We start from the raw sequence: 21,339 nt of genomic DNA, 5'->3' as shown, positions 1-21,339 counted from the left end.
CCCGCAGCCACGAGGGTTCTCACTTCTGTGCGCCTAACTATTATGTTACTCCATGAGCGAGTGTGTGTATGCGTGTGTCTGTCAGGTGACTTGGGTCACGCAGTTTCTCTCCTCTGGGAGGGACTGCAAGGCCTTGGCTGACTTTCCTTTGACAACTGCGACGGGGAGGAAGAAAAAAAGGGAAGGAAGGAAGGAAGGAAGGAAGGAAACAAACAAACAAACAAACAAACAATCAATTTAGGCTCGAGTTCCCCGGAGAGGCAAGCTGGAAGGGCGACGCCGCGGGGAAAGCGGTGCTCGGCGAGGACGAAGCCCGGCTGGGATCAGGATGAGCGAGGCGCCGGGGAAGCTGAAGGAGCAGCAGGAGAACGAAGGAGCGGAGGAAAAAGAGGAGGAGGAGGAGGAGGAGGAAAAAGACGAGGAAGAAGAAGAGGAGGAGGAGGAGGAAGAAGAAGAAGAGGAGGAGGACGAGATTGTCGGGCTAGCAGACTATGGGGATGAGAGTGAGTCTTTCTCGGATGGCGACCACGAGAAAAGCGGGGACGGGGCGTGTAAGTAGTTCCCGGGGTTGCAACGGAGGGAGGACGAAGGAAGAGCGAGCAGCCGGTTGTGGCGACTTTGCTGCCAGGCCCTTTCTTTGGGGGGGGGAGGAGGGCAGAAGGCCAAGGAGGCGGCACGCCGTGGCTGCGCCCCTTGGAGAGGGCGCCCGAGAGAGGAGGATGGGGCAGCAGGGATCGAGTAAGGCCGGGGGCGAATGGGAGTTAAAGTTGGGCTCCTCCCATCTTCGAAATATTTGATTCCCGGGTGGGTGGGAACTGTACCCTACCATTTGCCACCTTTTTGGTTGGTGGTTAACCGAATCGCCGGTGGGTCAGTTTACCCAAGTAATTGTCTGCCTTCTCACTGTAAGGTTAAGCTAACTCGCTGCTCTCCTTTACAGTTCGGTGTGCCATGTGAACGCAGCCTTTCTGTGGGGAAATTGGGGGGTGGGGGTGGAAGAAACGGGGAATCAGCTGGCTTGAAGGGAAAAGCAAAGATGGTTCCCTTCCATCCCACCATGGATTGCGGCATTCCAGAGTCATTACAGGCCAGTCCTTAAATCTGATTTCACCATAGGCAGTGAGATACAATGCCTCCAAAAGCTGAGGACAAACAGCTAAAGTAGAGGGTGCAAGATACTTATTTTTGAAATTAAATTCGTATTCACCATTCATTCAGGAACTTGCTCTGCCTAGTTTCCCCTACAACAGACCTTTAAGCCTTAGTCTTAGATGCAGCCTTTGCTGTTATATATATATATATATATGCAAATTATTCAAATTGCTAATAAAGAATTTGGGAGGCTAAGATGATCATTTCGAACTCTTTATGTTCTCATCAGTCATACCCTTTATCTGAGGGTATGACTAACTGATGAGAACATAAAGAGTTCGAAATGATCATCTTAGCCTCCCAAATTCTTTATTAGCAATTTGAATAATTTGCACAAATAATGAGCTGTCATAAGTTGACTATGTCCTGTGGATAAGCCCTGAGTCGGGCCAAAACAGGAATGAAAAGAGTTAATTAGCAAGGTCCATTCAAAAAGCCTTGACAAATACTTATATATATATATATATATATATATATATATATATATATATATATATATATATATATATATATATATATATGTATATATATATATATATATATATGTATATATATGTATATATATGTATATATATGTATATATATATGTTTTCGTAGATTTCGTAGATTTCGTATATATATATGTGTGTGTGTGTGTGTGTGTGTGTGTGTGTGTCACGATAGTTAGGATGTTTAGGGATTCCTTTAAATAATGGAGCCTTTTGGCCAAAAAAGGCCCTGGTTTTACCCTCTTTTAAGAAAAAGTATGCCCCTTTGCTACTATAGCGGAACCCTTTCTTACATCTAACATAATCCATTCTAAAGGAAATGAAGTGGAACGTAAAGTGGATAACAAACTCAGTTTTCCATCTCTTGTCTCTTAGAAATTTTTCCCACAATCCTCGCTGCTCCTTTTCTTTCCTGTTACTGCTGTAGAGAAGAGAAGGGATAGGAGATGCAGTAAAACACACGATTGTTCCTAGTTTGAGATTTTAAGAAGGAACGGAAAAAGAAATTGCTTCCCAGCCATTCATTTTCTTGGCCCTCTTTTCTTGAGCTTTGCTGGCCACCCAGTATGGTTTTGCCAGGGCTGCCAAATCTGGACAGCAGAAATCCGAAGAATTTTCCTTAGTAATTCTGCTCCTTAATAGGGAACCTAATATTTTTCTCGTGGCCACAAACTCTGGCAACACTAGTGGAGAAAGACTGTGGATGAGGAACTAAGGTTTGGGAGCAAAGAGATGGGACTTGGGGATAGGGAAGCAACTGAATGAGGATGCTGTAAAGCGAAATTTAAGTGTGTGCTGAGCAAAAACAAAAGTATTAAGTGAGAGATGAAGGTGAAAGCTTGGAATAAATGAAGACCCTGAAAACAGAGGTCATTTAGGAGCAGGTTTTTGAAAATTGGCAGGGAATTTAATAACCGAATGGAGATTGACTTTGAGCTGGGATAGCTTATAGTTGGCCTTTAATAGGAGAATAGAATGACGCTAAGATTAAGATGGGTTGGAGAGTGGGCAAGATTTCCCTAACTACCAGTATGTGAGTGTACTAGATTGAAACATGTACCGTATTTGTGTCATGCATTTGCAGAGAACGTAGGATGTGTTCTAAATTTTTAATCGGTCCTGATATTGGGACTGGATTTTTTTTTTAGCAAATGGCCTTTTACTTTTATTTTTTGCAGAATGTCAGAGCAGAGACACTTTGCAAACATTAACAAGCTACATTTTACAAAAATCTTGGAATTGTGGTTAATATTGTAGGTGGAATATTAAGGCTGTATGTAGGCTGAGAATGTATGCATTTGCCCCAGTGAACTAAGATTTAGTAATTTTCCAAGTTCAGCTCAAACTCTTTGATTCAATTATTTCACCAAAAAAGTAGTTAATAGTGAGATGGGTATAAAATAATAAAAATAAATACTGTAATTCTTGTTGTTGTTAGCTGCAAAATCGTGTCCGACCCATTGCGACCCCATGGACAATGTTCCTCCAGGTCTTCCTGTTCTCTACCATCCTCTACCATCTTCTGGAGTCCATTTAGGCTCACGCCTACTGCTTCAGTGACTCCATCCAGCCACCTCATTCTCTGTCGTCCCTTTCTTCTATTGCCCTCAATCTTTCCCAGCATTAGGCTCTTCTCCAGTGAGTCCTTCCTTCTCATTAGGTGGCCAAAGTATTTGAGTTTCAACTTCTTGTACTCTACATATATTTTAGAAGTAAAACAACAAGTACACAATTGTACCGGACTTAAGTCTGAATAGGCGGCTAACTCAGTTTTCACATACACACAAATATCCCAAATCTCCAAAGTGATTTGCAAAGAAATGGCCTTTTACATTTCTACAACATACCTATATATTTGTTTACATATACATCTTACAGTTAAAAAGGTATATTTATACACAATCCCATCTTTCATTTAAAAAGGAAATTCAAAACACTTGTGCTCCCACAATGTTTATAAATAAAGATGGATACTATAGGCAGCTAATGCTCTGAAAGGTGAGATCTTTCAAAGATTACATGACTCTGGTTTTCTGTTTCCCTTTGCTTTGAGAGAGCATTCACTGAGGGTTTGAAGAGGGAACATATAGATCAGCAAGTATTGTCCGTTGTAGTTGTGTTTTGTGGGAAAGAACAGGAAGAGAAGGGGGAGGGAAGAGGGAAAGAAATGTGCATGTGACTGACAACAATAATGAGAAGTCCTAGCATTAGTGTGGAATTCATAGATTGGTGATCAGTTTGTTACATGGATCTTTTTTTGTGTTTGTCATATACAAAAAGAAAAGGCTTAGTTAAGGGATTGATAGCCTAATACAACTTGGAGAAAACATTTAAGCAAACTTTTAAAATTGTACAGTGGTGCAGGTATTCAATGTGCAGGCAGAGTGCATGTATCAGAAAGACATGAAATTTTAAGGAAGGCTGATTTCAGATCCATAAAAGGCAAGAGCCATAGAAGGGTTCAGAATTCCTCTGCAGCTGTGAATGTCAATCTCCAAGCACTCCAGACAGTTGTCCTGTTGGTTTTGTGTGGTGAGGTGTTTTTTTTAAATAAAACCAATACATTGGAATGATGGCACTCCACATACACTTATGTAGGTACTTTTACAGAGAATTTTTTTAAAAAAATGGATCAGCAGAGCTAAACTTTTGGGCTTTAAGCAGAAAATAGTTTTTGCAACACTTTCAGGAACACATGGAATATTTTCCTTTTAGTCTAAATTCTCTTTGTCTTTGCTGAGAACAGATAGAACTGCTTCAAATGTTAGGTATAGCCTTAAATATTATGGTTTGTAAGTGTGTTCTGATGTGAATGCATAGAAAGAATTTTTTCTCTCTTGTTTCAGAGACGCTGTATTAAGTAACATAGTAGACATGCAGTAGATACTCAAGCAAAAATTGTTTTTAATAACAGTGTTTTGAGGAGCACTTGAACATAAATATTTTGAGTATATATGCCACAGAAATGGGTATACTTTTCCAGGTTCTTTAACAGATGTATTCCTATGATTCAGTGTTACCTAAAGTTTCTAAAGGGAGCATTGGTAAGTTCGCCTCCATACGTTAAAACAAACCAAGGTGGGACACACACACACACACACACACACACACACACACACACTTAGCTATAAACTTTAATTCATCTCATTATTAAAGTTTGCAGATCTGTGAGATTGGAACATGGTAAGGCATCTGTCGTATGGCGTTCTAATTAATCTGCATTTATTTCCACACTTTGGTTTATTTTGTGAGATGTGAGGTTTTTTTAAACTAGCAGGGAGAGACAGAAAAATAGCTGGAAAAATACTATTTAAAGATAAATATCGATCATTTCAAATTAAGCTGCTCTTTTTGGCACCAGAAAAGAAAGAGTCCTTGGATTGCAAAGAAGAGTTAAAATAATAAATTGAAATTGAAATTGGGTTTGGCTATGAGACATACTTTTGTGCATTAGGGATAGTATAAACTTAAAAAAAATCTGTTTTTATTCGTTTCTAGATTTCAGTGATCCTTTTAGTACTGAAGTTAAGCCAAGAATCCTCCTCATGGGACTGAGAAGAAGTGGAAAGTCTTCTATTCAGAAAGTTGTTTTTCATAAAATGTCACCAAATGAAACTCTATTTTTGGAGAGCACTAACAAGATCTGCCGAGAAGATGTTTCCAACAGCTCCTTTGTTAACTTTCAGATATGGGACTTTCCCGGCCAAATTGATTTTTTTGATCCTACGTTTGACTATGAAATGATTTTTCGTGGCACTGGAGCATTGATATTTGTGATTGATTCTCAGGTAAGAAGAAGATGGTGATGTTAGACCAATCTGACTTTTAAATCATCCTCAAACCTTGAATTTGCACAAATGAACACCACTTGACAGTAGAGGAATAGAATAGATGATGGCAAGTTAAGTAGAAAGTGACTCTCTAGAGCAGGGGTGTCAAACTCAATTTCATTGAGGGCCGCATCAGCATTGTGGTTGCCCTCAGGTGGCCGGGTGGGTGTGGCCAGGGTGGGCGTGGCCTACTGGGTGGGCGTGGCTAGAGTGCGTATGGCCTACTGGGTGGGCATGGCCAGCTCTACATCGTTCGCATCAAGGGTGCCTATGGGGGCCTGGGCAGGAGTGGGACAGATCTGAGGGTCTCTGGCAGAAGGAGGGTCTCTGGGCCAGGGCCAAGGCAGTGGGGGCCGTTCCCTCACTGTTTCCAGGATGGCTTCGCGGGCCACATGAAACCACTTTGCGGGCCGCATCTGGCCCCCGGGCCTTGTGTTTGACATGTCTGCTCTAGAGAACTGCAAGCAGTTTCCTTTTACAACAAGACTCTTTTTCCATATCCTGGGTTATCGCTGCAGTACAGTCCACCTTTTTACACCCTTTTCTTAAGTGTTATTGGAGCTGAGAAATGCAGTGAGATTAGCAACTGTTACAACTGTAGAGAAACTAGAATTCTCACCCTCGTGTGAAGAATAAGTCTTTTATCATAAAAGGGACTCATTTGGATTTTGCTGTATATTCTGTTTTTATTTAGATACTACCGCACAAATACCTTTGATTGCTTGCACTTCTGCTTCCAAATATGTAATCCTTCAATGTAATGAACTTTCTGCAGTTTCTAAAGTTACCTATTTCTGCAATAAACATAGAAATGATTACATCTAGTCTCATAACCACAATTGGGACAGAATTTCCGCTGCTAAACAATGACACTGAAAAGATGTGTCTTATGACCAGTCCTCGCATTGTCCATTGCAGCATCCTCATGATCAAATTCCGGCACTTAGCAACCAGCATGTATTTAAGATGGTTGCAAGTCCCAGGATCATGTGATCACCATTTGTGACCTATTGGCTTCAGACAAAGTCAATGTGGGAAGCTGGATTTACTTAATAATCACACAACTCACTTAACAACTGCAGTGATTTACTTGACAACCTTGCCAAAAAGGTCATAAAATCACAACTACCTTGCTTAGCAAGCAAAATTCTGGTCCCAAATGTGGCTGTAACCTGAGGGTTACATGTACATATAATCCATAATTATGGATTAAGGTTTGTGCTGGTGTGGTATAGTGCCTAAGGTCATCCAAATTCAGATCCACTCTCAGCTTCTCAACTACTCTCACACTGCATCAGTGTGCCCAACTTTACAGATTATTTTTGTGGAGACAAAATAGAGAAAGGAGTGCTAAGTATATCAGCTCAAGTATTTTGAGGAAAGGTATGGTATAAATGTAACATATACAGTATATAATGAGAAATCAACATGTCGGGTTAAGGAACTGTTTAAATAAGGGAAATGAGGAAGGTTAAAGCTTTTGGTGATTATAAGTGATGATATCTATGTATTATCCCCAATGTCAAGTGCGGGGTATCTTAGCAACAGCTGCAAGAGAATAACAGCATGAGTGTTGGCCAATGTGGAAATAGAATACTGGATTAGATACTCTTAAGGTGCTTGTAGTCTTTAAATAGAAGAGAGAGAATTAATGATTAATAACTCAATGAAATATTCTGTCTTATACTTTTTTATTAATGAAATACTATTTTAATGGAATGAGGGTTTCATGTAATGCTTTTTGAGTAAAAAAACAATTCAGGCTGAAATTTTAAGTCCTGTGTTTTATCCAATTCTTTTTTTAGGATGACTATATGGAAGCATTAGCTAGATTGCACCTTACTGTGACAAGAGCATATAAAGTAAATCCAGATATAAACTTTGAAATATTTATTCACAAAGTAGATGGTTTGTCTGATGATCACAAGATTGAAACACAAAGAGACATTCATCAGCGGGCTAATGATGATCTTGCCGACGCTGGACTAGAAAAAATCCACTTGAGGTGAGAAAAGTTTGCTGGGGAGAAAAAGGAAGGTACAAGTAACATTAAAAGAAGTGCTATCGTGTCAAACTTGATAAAAGTCTTAGTAAGCTTATTGTTATAGTATTTACTACCAAATATAATAAATGTTTGCTGGTGTAGCCAGGCTTAAAACATTAAAATTAGGGGTTTTTTTAATAGACGGAGGCAAGTATTCCAGTCATTCTCAGTCTATCTATCTGTCTGTCTGTCTGTCTATCTATCTATCTATCTATCTATCTATCTATCTATCTATCTATCTATCTATCTATCTATCTATCTATCTATCTATCTATCTATTTATTTATTTTTTTATTTATTTAATTTGTATACCACCCTTCTCCCGAAGGACTCAGGGCGGTGAACAGGGCAATACATATTAAAAAACAAGATACAAAAATTAAAAAAGATTAAACAAAATGCCCACGAATAAGTTAAAACACATTAAAAAGTAGGTTAAAACACATTAATAAAACCCAACCCCATCCCATCAGGCCAGGCCAGCTTGTATATATTGTATATATTATTGATTCCCAGTTGTATACTTCTAATGAGCATCACTTTGGGGAAGAAGGCTTTGCTAGAGTGATACATTTTACTAGCCTCAAAGTTGTTGATGGTCCTGACTTGGAGAAAACTATATTGAGAATGTATGTATGTAAAGGTAAAGGAGTTCCTGCGGATTTTACTCCGCTAGACATTGCCGACTTTAGGGGGCAGTGCTCATCTCCGTTTCAAGGCCACTGAGCCAGCGCTGTCCAAAGACATTTCCATGGTCATGTGGCCAGCATGATGTCACAGAGTGCTGTTACCTTCCCACCGAAGTGGTACCTATTTATCTACTTGCATTTGCATGCTTTCAAACTGCTAAGTTGGCAGGAGCTGGGGCAAGTAACTTGGAGCTCATTCCATCGTACGCACTTGGGTCTTGAACCCAGGCTGCCATATATATAAAACAAGACCAGTCCTCAAAGGTTGTAAGCGTTGCAGTGTCCCTCTAGTCATGTGGTCGCAATTTGGGTGCTTGGCAATCAGCTTGCAGTTAACAATGGTTGCAGTCACCTGATCACCCTTTGCAATCTTCAGCTTCCAATAAGCAAAGTCAGTGGGGAAGCCAGCAGGATGTTGCAAATAACAATCATGTAATATCACACTGATGTTCTGAACTGCTGTCATAAATCAACATGGTCATATGATATTGTGTGTTACGACTGCATTGGTTAGCTAATGAGTTACCAGTCCCAGTTATTGTTAACGAAGGACTCCAGGTAGTCCCTGACATACGACTGTAATGTATCCTGACCATTACAGTTATATGTCATAATGGGCCAACATTTTTGTGGCGGTTGTTAAGTGAATATGGTGGATGTAAATGCAATTGCTGTGATTGTTAAGTGAACTCATTGTTCACTTTGGTGTGGTTTGGCCTAAAACTTGAAATAACTTCCAGTTTTTGGCAAAACCATCATATGGCGCGGTCACATGACCGCAGGATGTCCAAATGTACCCATGTTGCCAAGTGCCTGAAGTGCAGTTATGTGACCACAGGGAGGGCCCAACCGTCAGAAATTTGGATTGGGTCATAAATTCTCCTTTTTAGGTAGGTTGTAACTCTGAACAGTCATTAAATGACCAGTCATAAGTCAAAGACTACTTCTACCTGTATTTCATTATAGAAACATCACTTCTGTAAGACTAATTAGGCAGCACATGAGCCATGTTATCATTAGTCCACTATCTGGTGAAAATAAATTCCTTGAAAATTGTGAGATCAAGTCACAATTTCGAGAGATATTTTTAATCCAATGCTCTGTTTTTTGCCCTTCCATCGGTTTCTACTTTGCCGTCCATCAATACATTCTGCATGGCTTATAAAACAACCCGTATAGAATATTATGTTATTTTTTTCCTGCATCTTTTTATATTTTTAATTAAACTCTTCACAGGTGTTTACTTCAAATGAATATATTGATTATTTTTCTTTTTCCAGCTTTTATTTGACAAGTATATACGATCATTCTATATTTGAAGCATTCAGCAAAGTGGTTCAGAAATTAATTCCACAGCTCCCAACTTTGGAAAATCTGCTTAACATTTTTGTCTCGGTAAATATGTTTGCATGTGCATGTATTTCCTATGTTTTTCATGTTTATTGCAAAAGCACATTTTACTTTTTGACGTTTTTAAAAATACTGCTGTTATTTGAGTCATTATTAGGCGATTCTGTATGAAACCAAAAGTGCTGTGTAGTCCAGCATTCATTATTTTACCAAATATACGGTGTTTATAAAATAATGATAGCTTACAACCTGGGATCTGAAGACCACTTATTTATCCACTAGTTCCTGCCTTGAATGAATGAGTAGTTTCATTATATTGGTGCCCATCACACCAAAATGATTCTAGGTGGCACACAAGCTTAAAACCAAAACAATAATGCACATACTATTAGAATCACTGAAACAATAACTAAACAACTAGTCAGTGGGGCTCACTTAATTTCCCAGACTAATGCCTATAACAGGGGTCTTCAAACTCGGCCCTTTTATGACTCATGGACTTCAACTCCCAGAATTCCTCAGCCAGCATGCCTGGCTGAGAAATTCTGGGAGTTGAAGTCCATGAGTCATAAAAGGGCCGAGTTTGAAGACCCATGGCCTATAAGAACAGATCTGTCAGATCTGGATTTGTGTGGGAAAGCTGTTCCAGAAAACAAAAGAGGCAACAGAGAAGGTATGACTCCTAATTGCCACAAAGTGACATTTTTTAAAATAGATGTATATGAATTCTGCTAGTTCTGGTGGTGTAGGATGTAGACTAACAGGTAGTCCTTGATTTACGACCACAGTTGAACCCAAAATTTATGTTGCTAAAGGTTGCAAAAGGAGATTGCATGACTCTTCTGGGTTACCGTAACCATCATAAATATGAGTCAGTTGCCAAGCATCTGAATTTTGATCATGTGACCACTGGGATGCTGCAATGGTCATAAGTGTGAAAAATGGTCATATGTCACTTTTATCAGTGCCGTTGTAACTTTGAACGGTCACTAAATGAACTGTTGTAAGTTGAGGACTACCTGTATATCACAGTAATCCAGTGGGAGGAGACTGAGATATTTATCACCATGACCAGTCCAGGAAGAATTGGTGCCCAAAACAAATCTGTGCAAAGATTGACTGCCACCTGTTTATTGAGCAGAAGTTACAAGTTCAGGAGCCTTCCCAAAATACAAAACCAGCTTTCTCTTGGGGACTGAAAGTGCATTCCAAGGTAGGGATGGAAAATCTTCAGAAGTGGAAGGATCTCAAAACTCACTACTACTTAGTTTTGCCAGAGTTCAGCTGAGTTCTTTCCCTCATTCAGACCCCACCACTTCCAGATGTCAGGAAAGAATCTCAGTTGCATTACTCCGCTGGCCTGGGGTGGAGAGGCGTAATTGAGCTCCAGAAGTCACAGAGATGTGCTGGCAGATTAGCTCCCTATCAGCTTCATATAGATTCAGAATAGAAGTGGTGAGAGATTAAAGCCCAAAGGAACCCACAAAGCAGGGGCCTTGGGGGCAGTCTTTCTCTATCACTAACCAGAGCCAGCTCTGGACAGAGCACCATGGGAACATCATACCACTCACTCTCAGTCCCCTAATCCAGTCCAGAAAGATACCATTAACGATGGTATCAAAGGTTGCTAAGAGATTAAAGAAGGCCAGGATGGTGTAGTACTTCCATTCTGATCCCCCAAAGGTCATCAAGAAGAGCAACTAGTTCCATCTCAGGGTTACAACTGAGTATGAATATTGACAGAAAACAGCCCAAATAATCCTAGAGTTGTAGGAAAGTTATTTCTATTGTGCAGTGTATTATTTTATATTATTTAAATTTATATCCTAACTCTTACCATCTCTGGCCACCTATGTTAATATATACGGTGTTATATAATATGGAGAAAATGCGTGTGAGAGAGAAGATGATTGACAGACATAGATGGATGGAAGATATATATATATATATATATATATATATATATATATATATATATATATATATATATATATATATATATATATATATATATATATATATATATATGTAAAGGTAAAGGTTCCCCCGCACATGTGTGCTAGTCGTTTCCAACTCTAGGGGCCGGTGCTCATCTCCGTTTCAAAGCCGAAGAGCCAGTGCTTGTCCGAGGACGTCTCCGTGGTCATGTGGCCAGCATGACTAGACGCCAAAGGCGCACGGAACGCTGTTACCTTCCCACCGTAGTGGTCCCTATTTTTCTACTTGCATTTTTACGTGCTTTCGAACTGCTAGGTTGGCAGAAGCTGGGACGAGTAACAGGCGCTCACTCTGCTACGCGGCACTCGGGATTCAACCCGCCAAACTGCCGATCTTCTGATCGACAAGCTCAGCGTCCTAACCCACTGAGCTACCGCGTCCCTATTATATATATATATATATATATATATATTAATCCCATTTATATCCCGCCCTTCTCTGAAGACTCAGGGTAGCTTACAATCTAAGCACAAATCAAATGTGCTTAGCAATAGCCTTCATTCTATGTATATGCCTGCTTATTAGGGCTTTCGCCCCCCCCCCAAGCGGCATTATTACAAAGTCAGCTTAATTGCCCCCAACAATCTGGGTCCTCATTTTACCTACCTCGGAAGGATGGAAGGCTGAGTCAACCTTGAGCCTGGTGGGACGCGAACCTGCACTAATTGCAGGCAGCTGGTGTTACTTAAGGAGGCATTAGCCCACTGCTCCACCAAGGCTCTATATGATGGATGGATGGATTATTGTGTGTGTGCATTATGTGCAGGATACTATGCATTATATAAATATTAAGTTCCTTGTAACAAAATCCATGTCCCCTTGTAGAATTCTGGAATTGAGAAGGCATTTCTCTTCGATGTAGTAAGTAAAATTTATATTGCAACTGATAGCACCCCCGTGGACATGCAGACTTATGAGCTCAGCTGTGATATGATAGATGTTGTCATTGACATCTCCTCCATCTATGGGTAAGTTGGAGTGTTTTTGGTATCCTTTGTGCTTGTTTGCAGTTAATGTACTGTATAATCATCACATGGCAATGTATTTGCAATGAAAAACCTAACATTTGCCTGTACAATAATATGCTATTTGGTCTTTGTCAAAGTTGGGAAAATAGTCTAAGTTATTTTGAAAATCAAGCAGTCATATTGTGTGCTTTAAGTACACATACTTATAGACACACAAACATAAAAGGATTACGGTAATCCTGCAATGAATCTTGAAGTGCGCTGCCTGGAGTGGGAAGAGTTGGGGGTGACATGGAGAAAACTTAATAAAGAAGACGATATAAGAATAAGGGTACTTTATTTCCCAATAATTTATCCTTAAAATGGATGAATAGTTTTAGATGTGATGAGAAGCTGGTAATGAAGGGAGAAGGGATTGCTTAATTTCTGAACTTTTTTTTTTTTAAGTTTAAATTCAGGATGATTTTTCTTTTGAGTAGATATGACACTTGATTTTTTTAGATAGTTTATTTGGTTATACAAGAGGAATTGGGGAACAATACTGTGGTAAGTCATATGTTCAGAAAACCTCTGTATAGTTAATAGATTATTTGATGTTAAAAAGGAATTTCTAAAAAATATAAATGAATTGTAGCTATCCATTGGTAGCAGAGAGAAGGTTTTTCTGCTTTTTGTTATCACTTTGTATTTCTCAGAACATCCCTGAAGTATAAGAAACTAATTTTGGGGTCTAAATAGATATATAGTTTGATGTTATTATCAAATTATCTTAGTCAGTGGAGGCCAAAGTATTTCTTTGACCAAGAAGATCTATAAGCAGATCTAAATCAGCTACTGTACTTCACACTTATTTTGCAGTAGTGTATTCTGTTTGTGGCTTCCATCACACCTAGTTGAGCTGTTGCAATGGTGCCCACTGGAGCAGTAAAAGTAGAATATCTAACAAAGCAATTTGATTGATTGTTAATTAGCTATTCAACCAAATTCAGTATTTTTGTTTAGTTTTGTTTTGTGAAATATGAAGTCTAAGTGATTTTTAATAAAAGAAGACCTTCTCTCTTTATACTACCATAGATTTCGATGATTGCTAAAATCATTCAAGAAAATCTGCATGTGCAGATTGTAGTTTGTTGCAAGTAAGCTATCTCTGCAATAAAATATAAAAGGTTGCTCTCTGTAGTATTTTATATACTGTATATTTATTATTGTGGATTAATTTCTTCTACTATTTTGTATTCTGTATATTTTCAATTCTTAGTTTATGGTCTTAGTATTAATATTAAGAATTTTTTGTGGAACTTAAAAAGTTAACATTATAGCACTACACTAGTAATGCTTTTATGTATCATATAATTCCATTGCTATGTTTAATATGAATCCTTTTAATTTACTGCGATTATGTTCACCAGTACTATCACATCTGTTTTATAATTCAGTAGATTATATTTGGATATTCTCTTAAGCACCCATAATATATAATTTATCTTTCAATAATGTAAGAAGAATACAGCCTCTAATCCCAACTCTTTTCTTTCACAATCCTTTGCTATTAAGGCTCAAAAAAGATGGTGCCGGAACACCTTATGATAAAGAATCAACAGCAATTATAAAATTAAACAATGCCACAGTCCTTTATCTAAAAGAAGTGACAAAGTTCCTTGCACTAGTCTGCTTTGTCAGAGAAGAAAGCTTTGAGAGAAAAGGTATTCAACTTCTTTGCCTAAATATATCTACAATCTTATTTTCCTTTGTAAGAAAATGTTTCCCTGTCTTAATTATAGTGTAACACAATGTTTCTCAACCGTGGCAACCTTAAGATACATCGACTTCAACTCCCACAGCTCCCCAGCTAGCATGCTTCAAACCAGTATCCCATCAAAATCGAAATACCAAAAAAATGTGTAACTATTTAGTAAATGTAAGAATTGAGGTACCGTATTTTCCGGCATATAAGACGACTGGGCGTATAAGACGACCCCCAACTTTTGAGATGATTTTCATGGGTTAAAGTCTTATACGCCGGAAAATACGGGTAAGTAGGAAGTCAGGGCTGCTTCTCAATTAGGTGGTTTATCAAGAGGTTTTGGCCTTGAGATCAGGTTTGCTCTGCCTCGCCTAAACCTCGTCTCCTCTCGCGTTGGCGCCCCCTTCTACTTCAGCCACACACGCTGGCTGTTTCGGCCAGGAGCGACGAGCATTGTGGCCCAACACTTCGGGAAGGCACCAGGTCTGAAAGAAGGCGGTTCTTTCCGTAGGTTAGTTAATGAAAAGGGCGGTGGAGGGCAGGGGGTGGTGGTGAAAGAAACGGGCTCAGCCCTGTGCCGCAAGTTTGAGATTCCCTCAAAGAAAGCCCCGAGTTTCCAAGTAACTAGAAACCACAAGGAGCCCTGTGTGGCACTGAGATCGAGAAGCCCGTTTACCCTCCCCTGCATTTTGCTGTGCTTTTCTAAAGTTTTCCAAGAAAATGCAAACTCAGGGTTTTTCCTCCTTTCACTTGCATACGTTATTGCTGGAGTATACAGAAAGGGGAAAAAGAAATAAAGGGGAAAAACCCCGCACATATTATAATATTTATTTTTCAAAAGGCCGCCTTCTACTTCAGGGCGGAGTGGCGACCCCGGGTTGCTGAAGCCCCAGCGCCAGCTTTCCGCTGCGGTCTGCCTGTCGCAATTCCCGAGCTGCGCCTTCCCGGGCGGGTGTTGCTGTAGGTCTGGCCACGGCACCACGCCCTGAAGTCGAACTCCCAGGGTCGGGTGAAGCTCAGCTCCATGCGAACATGTCAGGTCAGCCTCCGCCTGGCTTCCCGTGCTCCCTTGAGCTCTCATGCTCGCCGAGCGCTGGCAGCTCGGCACGCACTTGACTCCCGCTCCCTTCCAAAAAAAAAAAAAAGGGTCTGCTGCCCTAGGACGCCGGTAAGCTGGAGCCTCAGCCTCGGTTGGGCTGGTCGGTTTATTTATGAGGAGGCCGTCTTTCGCCATTCTCGAGCGCTGGATTTGTCCGTTTCCACTAACGTCTCTGCTCCTGAGGATTTACTATTTTCCGGCGTATAAGGCGACTGGGCGTATAAGACGACCCCCAACTTTTGAGAAGATTGTCATGCGTTAAAAAGTCGTCTTATACGCCGGAAAATACGGTACTATTGGGAATGGGGTGAAGAATGGAGTAAATTTCAACATTCTACATTATAATGACTGGATTGTGACATTGTATTTTGCTGTGTACCTAAAAGGATAAAAACAAATGTACTAAGCCTCTAATTATGTAGATTCTGTAAATAATGGTGAGGCAAATGATGAAAATTTAGATTTAATGAACATTTCCTCTAACAATATAATTGGTTAAATTGATGTTTTACTGTATAGCAGGGGTCTTCAAACTTGGCCCTTTTATGACTTGTGGACTTCAACTCCCAGAATTCCTCAGCCAGCGTGCCTGGCTGAGGAATTCTGGGAGTTTATTTTATTTTATTTTAATCCCATTTATATCCCGCCCTTCTCCGAAGACTCAGGGCGGCTTACAATTTAAGCACAAACCAATGTGCTTAGCAATAGCCTTCATTCTATGTATATGCCTGCTTATTAGGGCTTTCGGCCCCCGCCAAGTGGCATTATTACAAAGTCAGTTTATTGCCCCCAACAATCTGGGTCCTCAATGAAGTCCACAAGTCATAAAAGGGCCAAGTGTGCAGACTCCTGCTATATATAGTCACTGCAAATACATATAACAATTTCCAAATGAACACAAGAAATCAAAATATTCTGAATGAAATTATATTTCTTATATTTTCTTTTCCTTCCTTCTTTCTTCTCACCACTGATGTGTCTTATATGTCAGCATAATGGTTAATCAAAATGTGTATTTGCATTCTTCTTTGTAAAGCTGTTGGGATGTATTAAACAGTTAAGTGATCTGTGGAGAGAGTGGCAGTGTGGGACAGGAGAAAACCGGCTTTAGGTCCATTCATAGCCATGGAAACTATTTGGTGACTTTGGGCCAGTTACACATTTTCAGCCAAATGAATTTATTGTTAGGGGGGAAATTGGAAGAGAGAGTGCAACATCCATTGCTTTGAGCTTGTGGAGAATTTCTAAGATAGAAATGTATTTGATTAATAAGTAAATGAATAAATAAATAGCTTGCTCCTTTTTATTGGCCAGTGAACAGAAAATCACCTTAATTGCACACTTATTTTAGAACAGGGAATCGTAATGTAGGTTTTTAGTAAACTCTTATACTTACAAGAAGTTTCAAAATTGCCCAGAAGTCTGTTCTTGAAAGGGAAAAATACCACTGGATATGCCTTAATTACCTTTTGGGATTCTTTCCAAAGGTTTTTTTTCCCTTTGTTTGTTTGTTTCCTTTCCCCAAAGCTTCTGGAAAATACTTTCTCAATTAAAAAAAATCTTCTTCTCTTTCTCTATATGCATCATACATACTTTAAATCATGGGCCCAGGATTTTTTCTTTTTCGTTCGGTAAATAAATAATGGCAGTACTGTCTGGTGATTAAAACTAAGCTAAAACCCATTGAAATAATGCTAAAGTAGATCTAGTGGATAAATTTGTTGTAAACTTTCAGGTTTTAAGGTTTTTTTTAATCAGGCAACCTGAATAGGGAAAAAAAGAGGGGGAATGATGGTTGCACTACGGGAAATCATTTTGTTTTTCATATTTTACTTTGGGGAAATTACAAATACTGTAAATAATATTTACTTTGGACAGGAACTCAAAGGAGCAAAACAAAAACAGTAGAATAATAATAATATTGCCGGCGGGCAACACCCAGGGGGAGGGCCTTCTCTGTGGGCGCGCCTGCCCTCTGGAACCAGCTACCCGTAGAGCTTAGGACTGCCCCTGATTTTCGTTCGTTCCGCCGGGACCTGAAGACCTGGCTCTTTGAGCTTTCCAGCCAGGACTGAGGATTTTTTAATTTTTCAACTTATTGTAATTGGGTTTTTAATCAAGAGTTATAGGGGTTTTAGATTTTAATTAAGGAAAATTTAATCTATTTTAATTGTTATTAATTTTTGTATTGTAATGTTTTAATTGCCTTGTGAACCGCCCTGGGTCCTACGGGAGAAGGGCGGTATATAAGTTTAATAAATATAAATATATAAATATAAATATAATAATAATAACAACAACAATAACAACAAAACAAATAGTAATAATAATAGTAGTAGTAATAGAAATAATAAAAAAATAGTTGCTCCATTCTCCAAGCTAAAAAGCACACCCGAACAAGACTATTTTCAGACCTTAGGAAATGCAAGGAGGGAAAGAGCCAGACGTGTCTGTGACAAGAGTATTCGAAAGTCTGAGAACTAGCATTGAAAAAGCTACTCTGTGGCCCTACATCCCATGAATCTTTGGAGAAGGTGAAACCTTCAGCACGTCTCCTCTTGGTTTTCAGACTGAACAAACCGATTCACGTGTGTTTTATTTTCCCTTAGGACTAATAGACTACAACTTCCACTGCTTCCGCAAGGCCATACACGAAGTGTTTGAAGTGAGAATGAAAGTAGTCAAAGCACAAAAGAATCAGAACCAAGTACAGAAGAATAAAAGGGCCACACATAATGGCACACCTAGAATGCCACTGTAATTGAACTCTGATGCCCACTGGTAGCACTAAGGCCTATTATTTGCTGCAATGGCACCAGCTTTGAGAACCAGCAGACAAATGGGACTGGTGTACACTTCAGTTGGAATTTTCCACACTAGCCACTCTTCAAAACACTGTAAATCATATTCTGTGTTCATGTTAAGGACAGACCTGTTTTGCACTTTTGCCTGATTTCATGATGAAAATGGACTTTTGATAAATTACTTTTTATGTATAGTCTTGAGTGGAATATATATCATAGTAAGCGTACATGCTGCACACAAATGAACAATCAAGAAAACATGGTAAGATGACTTTTTTAACAAGTCTGTGAATATCTATTTTCCATCTTGTAAGCTGGAAATTAAAAGTATAGTACAATAGCAATAAAAACATTTGTTAGGTGTCCTTACTGGTACACTAAAAATTTTGTTTAAAAAAAGTATTTGAAATTGAGTATCTCCCCAATCATTCCATAAATTCTGAGAAAAATCCTCTTTATTCTTTATATTGTCTACATAAAAGTACCTTTCGATAAACAGACTTATTTTGAAATGGATGCATGCTGTGTCTGGTTTCTTTATTTTTACATTTTTGAGAATGACAGTGGAAAAAAGCACCCTGATTTAACAAAAATGGGAATTGCAATAATTTTGTGCAGAAAGCGTAAAGCACAAGGATATAATATTTATTATGGATGACTCCAGAAGAGAAATCTCCAGTCACTTTTAAATCTAAGGCTGAATGACATTGTTTACTCCTGAGAGTTACATAAAGTGTATACCAACAGGCTGGAGATCTACAGCGATCTTGCCTTCAATTGCAAGATCGGTGTGCTAGAAAACTCCAGTATTTTGTAGAAATACTAACTGGTAATAACCAGCATTGAAAGATTGGAGAGTTGACTTTCTGTTGGAACATTTCTGAGAATTCCAGAAGCTGTTTGCAGTATTCCAAAGATGATGTTTCATGTGAAACATCTTTGCTGGAATACCTGAAACCATGTTCAGTTTGGATGATTTACTCCAGGAAACTACCTATTTGCTCCTTGAATAGCATAGTCTAAAGAGACACTGAATATTTTGAACTGATGGATTTTGCATATGCTTGCTACAATTCTGGTAAACATAATGTTATCAGGTTCTGAAGACATACTTGTTTTGAGTTAAAAAATCATAATGCCTAATCTCAGGATTCTCCTTAGTTTTGCTTATCTTTATGAATATATTCTGTATAACAGACATTTTGTCTGTTTGAAGGGTATATCAATTTCTTCTGATTTTCTTTACGCTAGATACATGATTGGGCAATTAAGGATAGCTTGTTCTTTCCAATTATGAAGTTACAAATGAAAAAGAAGCTTAAAGGAAATCACCCTTCTGGAGCCAAAGCTTTTGAGAAGCAAGAGATGATTTATTCAGCAATTATGGCACTTTTCTCTTTTGCTCTTATAAAATTGTTTCTAGTTTTTCCAAAGAGTGGATTTAAAATGTTAGAATAGTATTTCAAATGCTCATGATTATGAACTGAGGTGTACATTTAATATTAAATTTTACAATCGTTCTTTCATTATTGATATGTTACAATCATTGAAAGTGATCCACTAGAGACTGCTAATATAGTAAAAAAAGTACCTTAACAGTATAATTTCAGGGAAAGATACAAAGTTAGATCATTAGTTATTCAAGTCTCACATTTTATAAAGATCACACAAACACACAATTTGCTACTTTTTAAATTCTGGTTTGAATGGTTAACCCATTTGAGTTATATAAAGATATTTTTTCCTCCTTTGGTAGTTTTGTGCGTATGCATATGTATGTGTGTATATTAGTGTGTGCAGGCAAACTCATACAAAATATTAGAGCTACAAATTGCCTAAGAACTGTAATATCATCTCTTTTGAACAGGGCAAGTATCTGCAAATCTGCTCACCTGAAATAAATTTCAATTCAATGACAAGCCTAACTCATGCATATGTATCTGAAGGTCTCAGTTACTACACAAGGTAGGCCTTTTGGAATGAAGAAGGCAGCAATCTTATCTGCCATTCTCTAATTCAAATTCAGTTCAGTCAAGAGAAGAGTACTGTACTGTACTTGAATGCTATTCAGGTAGCATTTTAGTGATCTAAACTCCAGTGATGTGAGCAGAGAACTGGTACACAATTTGCATATCCCAAAATGAATCTTACTTAATGCTGTAGTCCACAATTCAACAATTACATTTCTAACAATTACAATTCAATAATTACATTTACAGAGGGGAGAGCTGTTTCTCTACTTCTAGCATGCCTTGCTTCATTTGTATTTATAAGGGAATATATACCAACAGGGGAAAAAATAGGCCATTTTTGTGTCAACTGTTCTCCATGTGTCTGGATTTATTTCTACGGTTGTTTGGGGAGCTTTTATTCTACTTCAATCATATGATTCCAAGTGGTGTATCGCTGCATCCCCAATGCCTGTAATGTACAATATTACAGCAAATTCAAGAAATTCTAATCCATAATTGGATTTCATACTTGGGCTAATGGTGCTATTGCTCATTACAAATGCAACCTTTCCATTGCCCAAGCTCCAGCAGCTTCTTAAATACTAGGAACGTGCCAACCTTCCACCTAGCGAATATTTCACAAACGGGGAGCTTCTATAGAAAAGAAAAATGGTCCTGTCTCTTCCCTTCACACTTTGGAAAGGATAGGGACTCTCAGGAAGTGCTCTGCAGGCACACCTTGATCCTTCAGTTTCAGGATGGAATAAAGGAAAGCAAGGGTCCAAGCTATGTTGGATTTTTGAAGATGGTAATCCATCCGGAAGCCAACCGGCAAGCAATTATAGCTCTGGTAGCATTGGTGTCATATGGGACCTCACAAATTCTAAGTAAAAAAGCTCGAGCAAAGCCCTGTGCCATGCTTCAGCAGGTCTAAAAATAATTGTGTTTGGGTTCACACGACAGTAAGAAGTCCTGGTTTACTAACTGCAATCGCTGGACTTGACAAAACCAAACACGGTCATGGTCAAGTTAAGTTAGTATATGTGTAATGCACCTGTGTACTGTTTCGGTTCTGTATGAGGGAAATAAGAGGAACTAAGCCAAAATACCCGGCTGAGAGAAGGTACACGGTATTCTGTTTCTTTAAAAGCTACATGGAAACCAAATTGAGAAGAAAGACATTAAGGGCTGCCGCCACGTCAGGAGAACTTCCGGACGGTT

The 21,339-nt window shown here is 38.9% G+C and overlaps 1 protein-coding gene across 2 annotated transcripts; it reads left to right on the top strand.

Moving 5' to 3' along the window:
- Positions 1-43: 43 nt before the first annotated feature.
- RRAGD (Ras related GTP binding D) lies at positions 44-18,682 on the top strand. Of its 2 annotated transcripts, none has more exons than XM_081341354.1 (7): positions 44-503; positions 5,139-5,428; positions 7,276-7,475; positions 9,484-9,598; positions 12,377-12,519; positions 14,074-14,222; positions 17,972-18,682. In XM_081341354.1, exons 1-7 carry the CDS (start codon positions 329-331, stop codon positions 18,121-18,123), a joined length of 1,224 nt encoding a protein of 407 aa, XP_081197480.1. In that variant the 5' UTR covers positions 44-328; the 3' UTR covers positions 18,124-18,682. The 2 variants fall into 2 exon arrangements, with proteins under 2 accessions (XP_081197480.1, XP_081197479.1); XM_081341353.1 differs by having other exon boundaries at positions 45-551.
- The last annotated feature ends 2,657 nt before the right edge of the window (positions 18,683-21,339 follow it).

This window comes from Vipera berus (genome assembly GCF_964194415.1).
Source record: "Vipera berus genome assembly, chromosome: 1".
Classification (NCBI taxonomy): Eukaryota; Metazoa; Chordata; class Lepidosauria; order Squamata; family Viperidae; genus Vipera; species Vipera berus.
This window is presented reverse-complemented; position numbering and strand designations above follow the sequence as displayed.

Coding starts and splice junctions, on each gene's coding strand:
- RRAGD (XM_081341353.1), top strand. CDS start 329: ATGAGCGAGGCGCCGGGGAAGCTGAAGGAGCAGCAGGAGAACGAAGGA. Junction 9,599..12,376: donor TGCTTAACATTTTTGTCTCG/GTAAATATGTTT, acceptor GTCCCCTTGTAG/AATTCTGGAATTGAGAAGGC. Junction 12,520..14,073: donor GACATCTCCTCCATCTATGG/GTAAGTTGGAGT, acceptor TTTGCTATTAAG/GCTCAAAAAAGATGGTGCCG.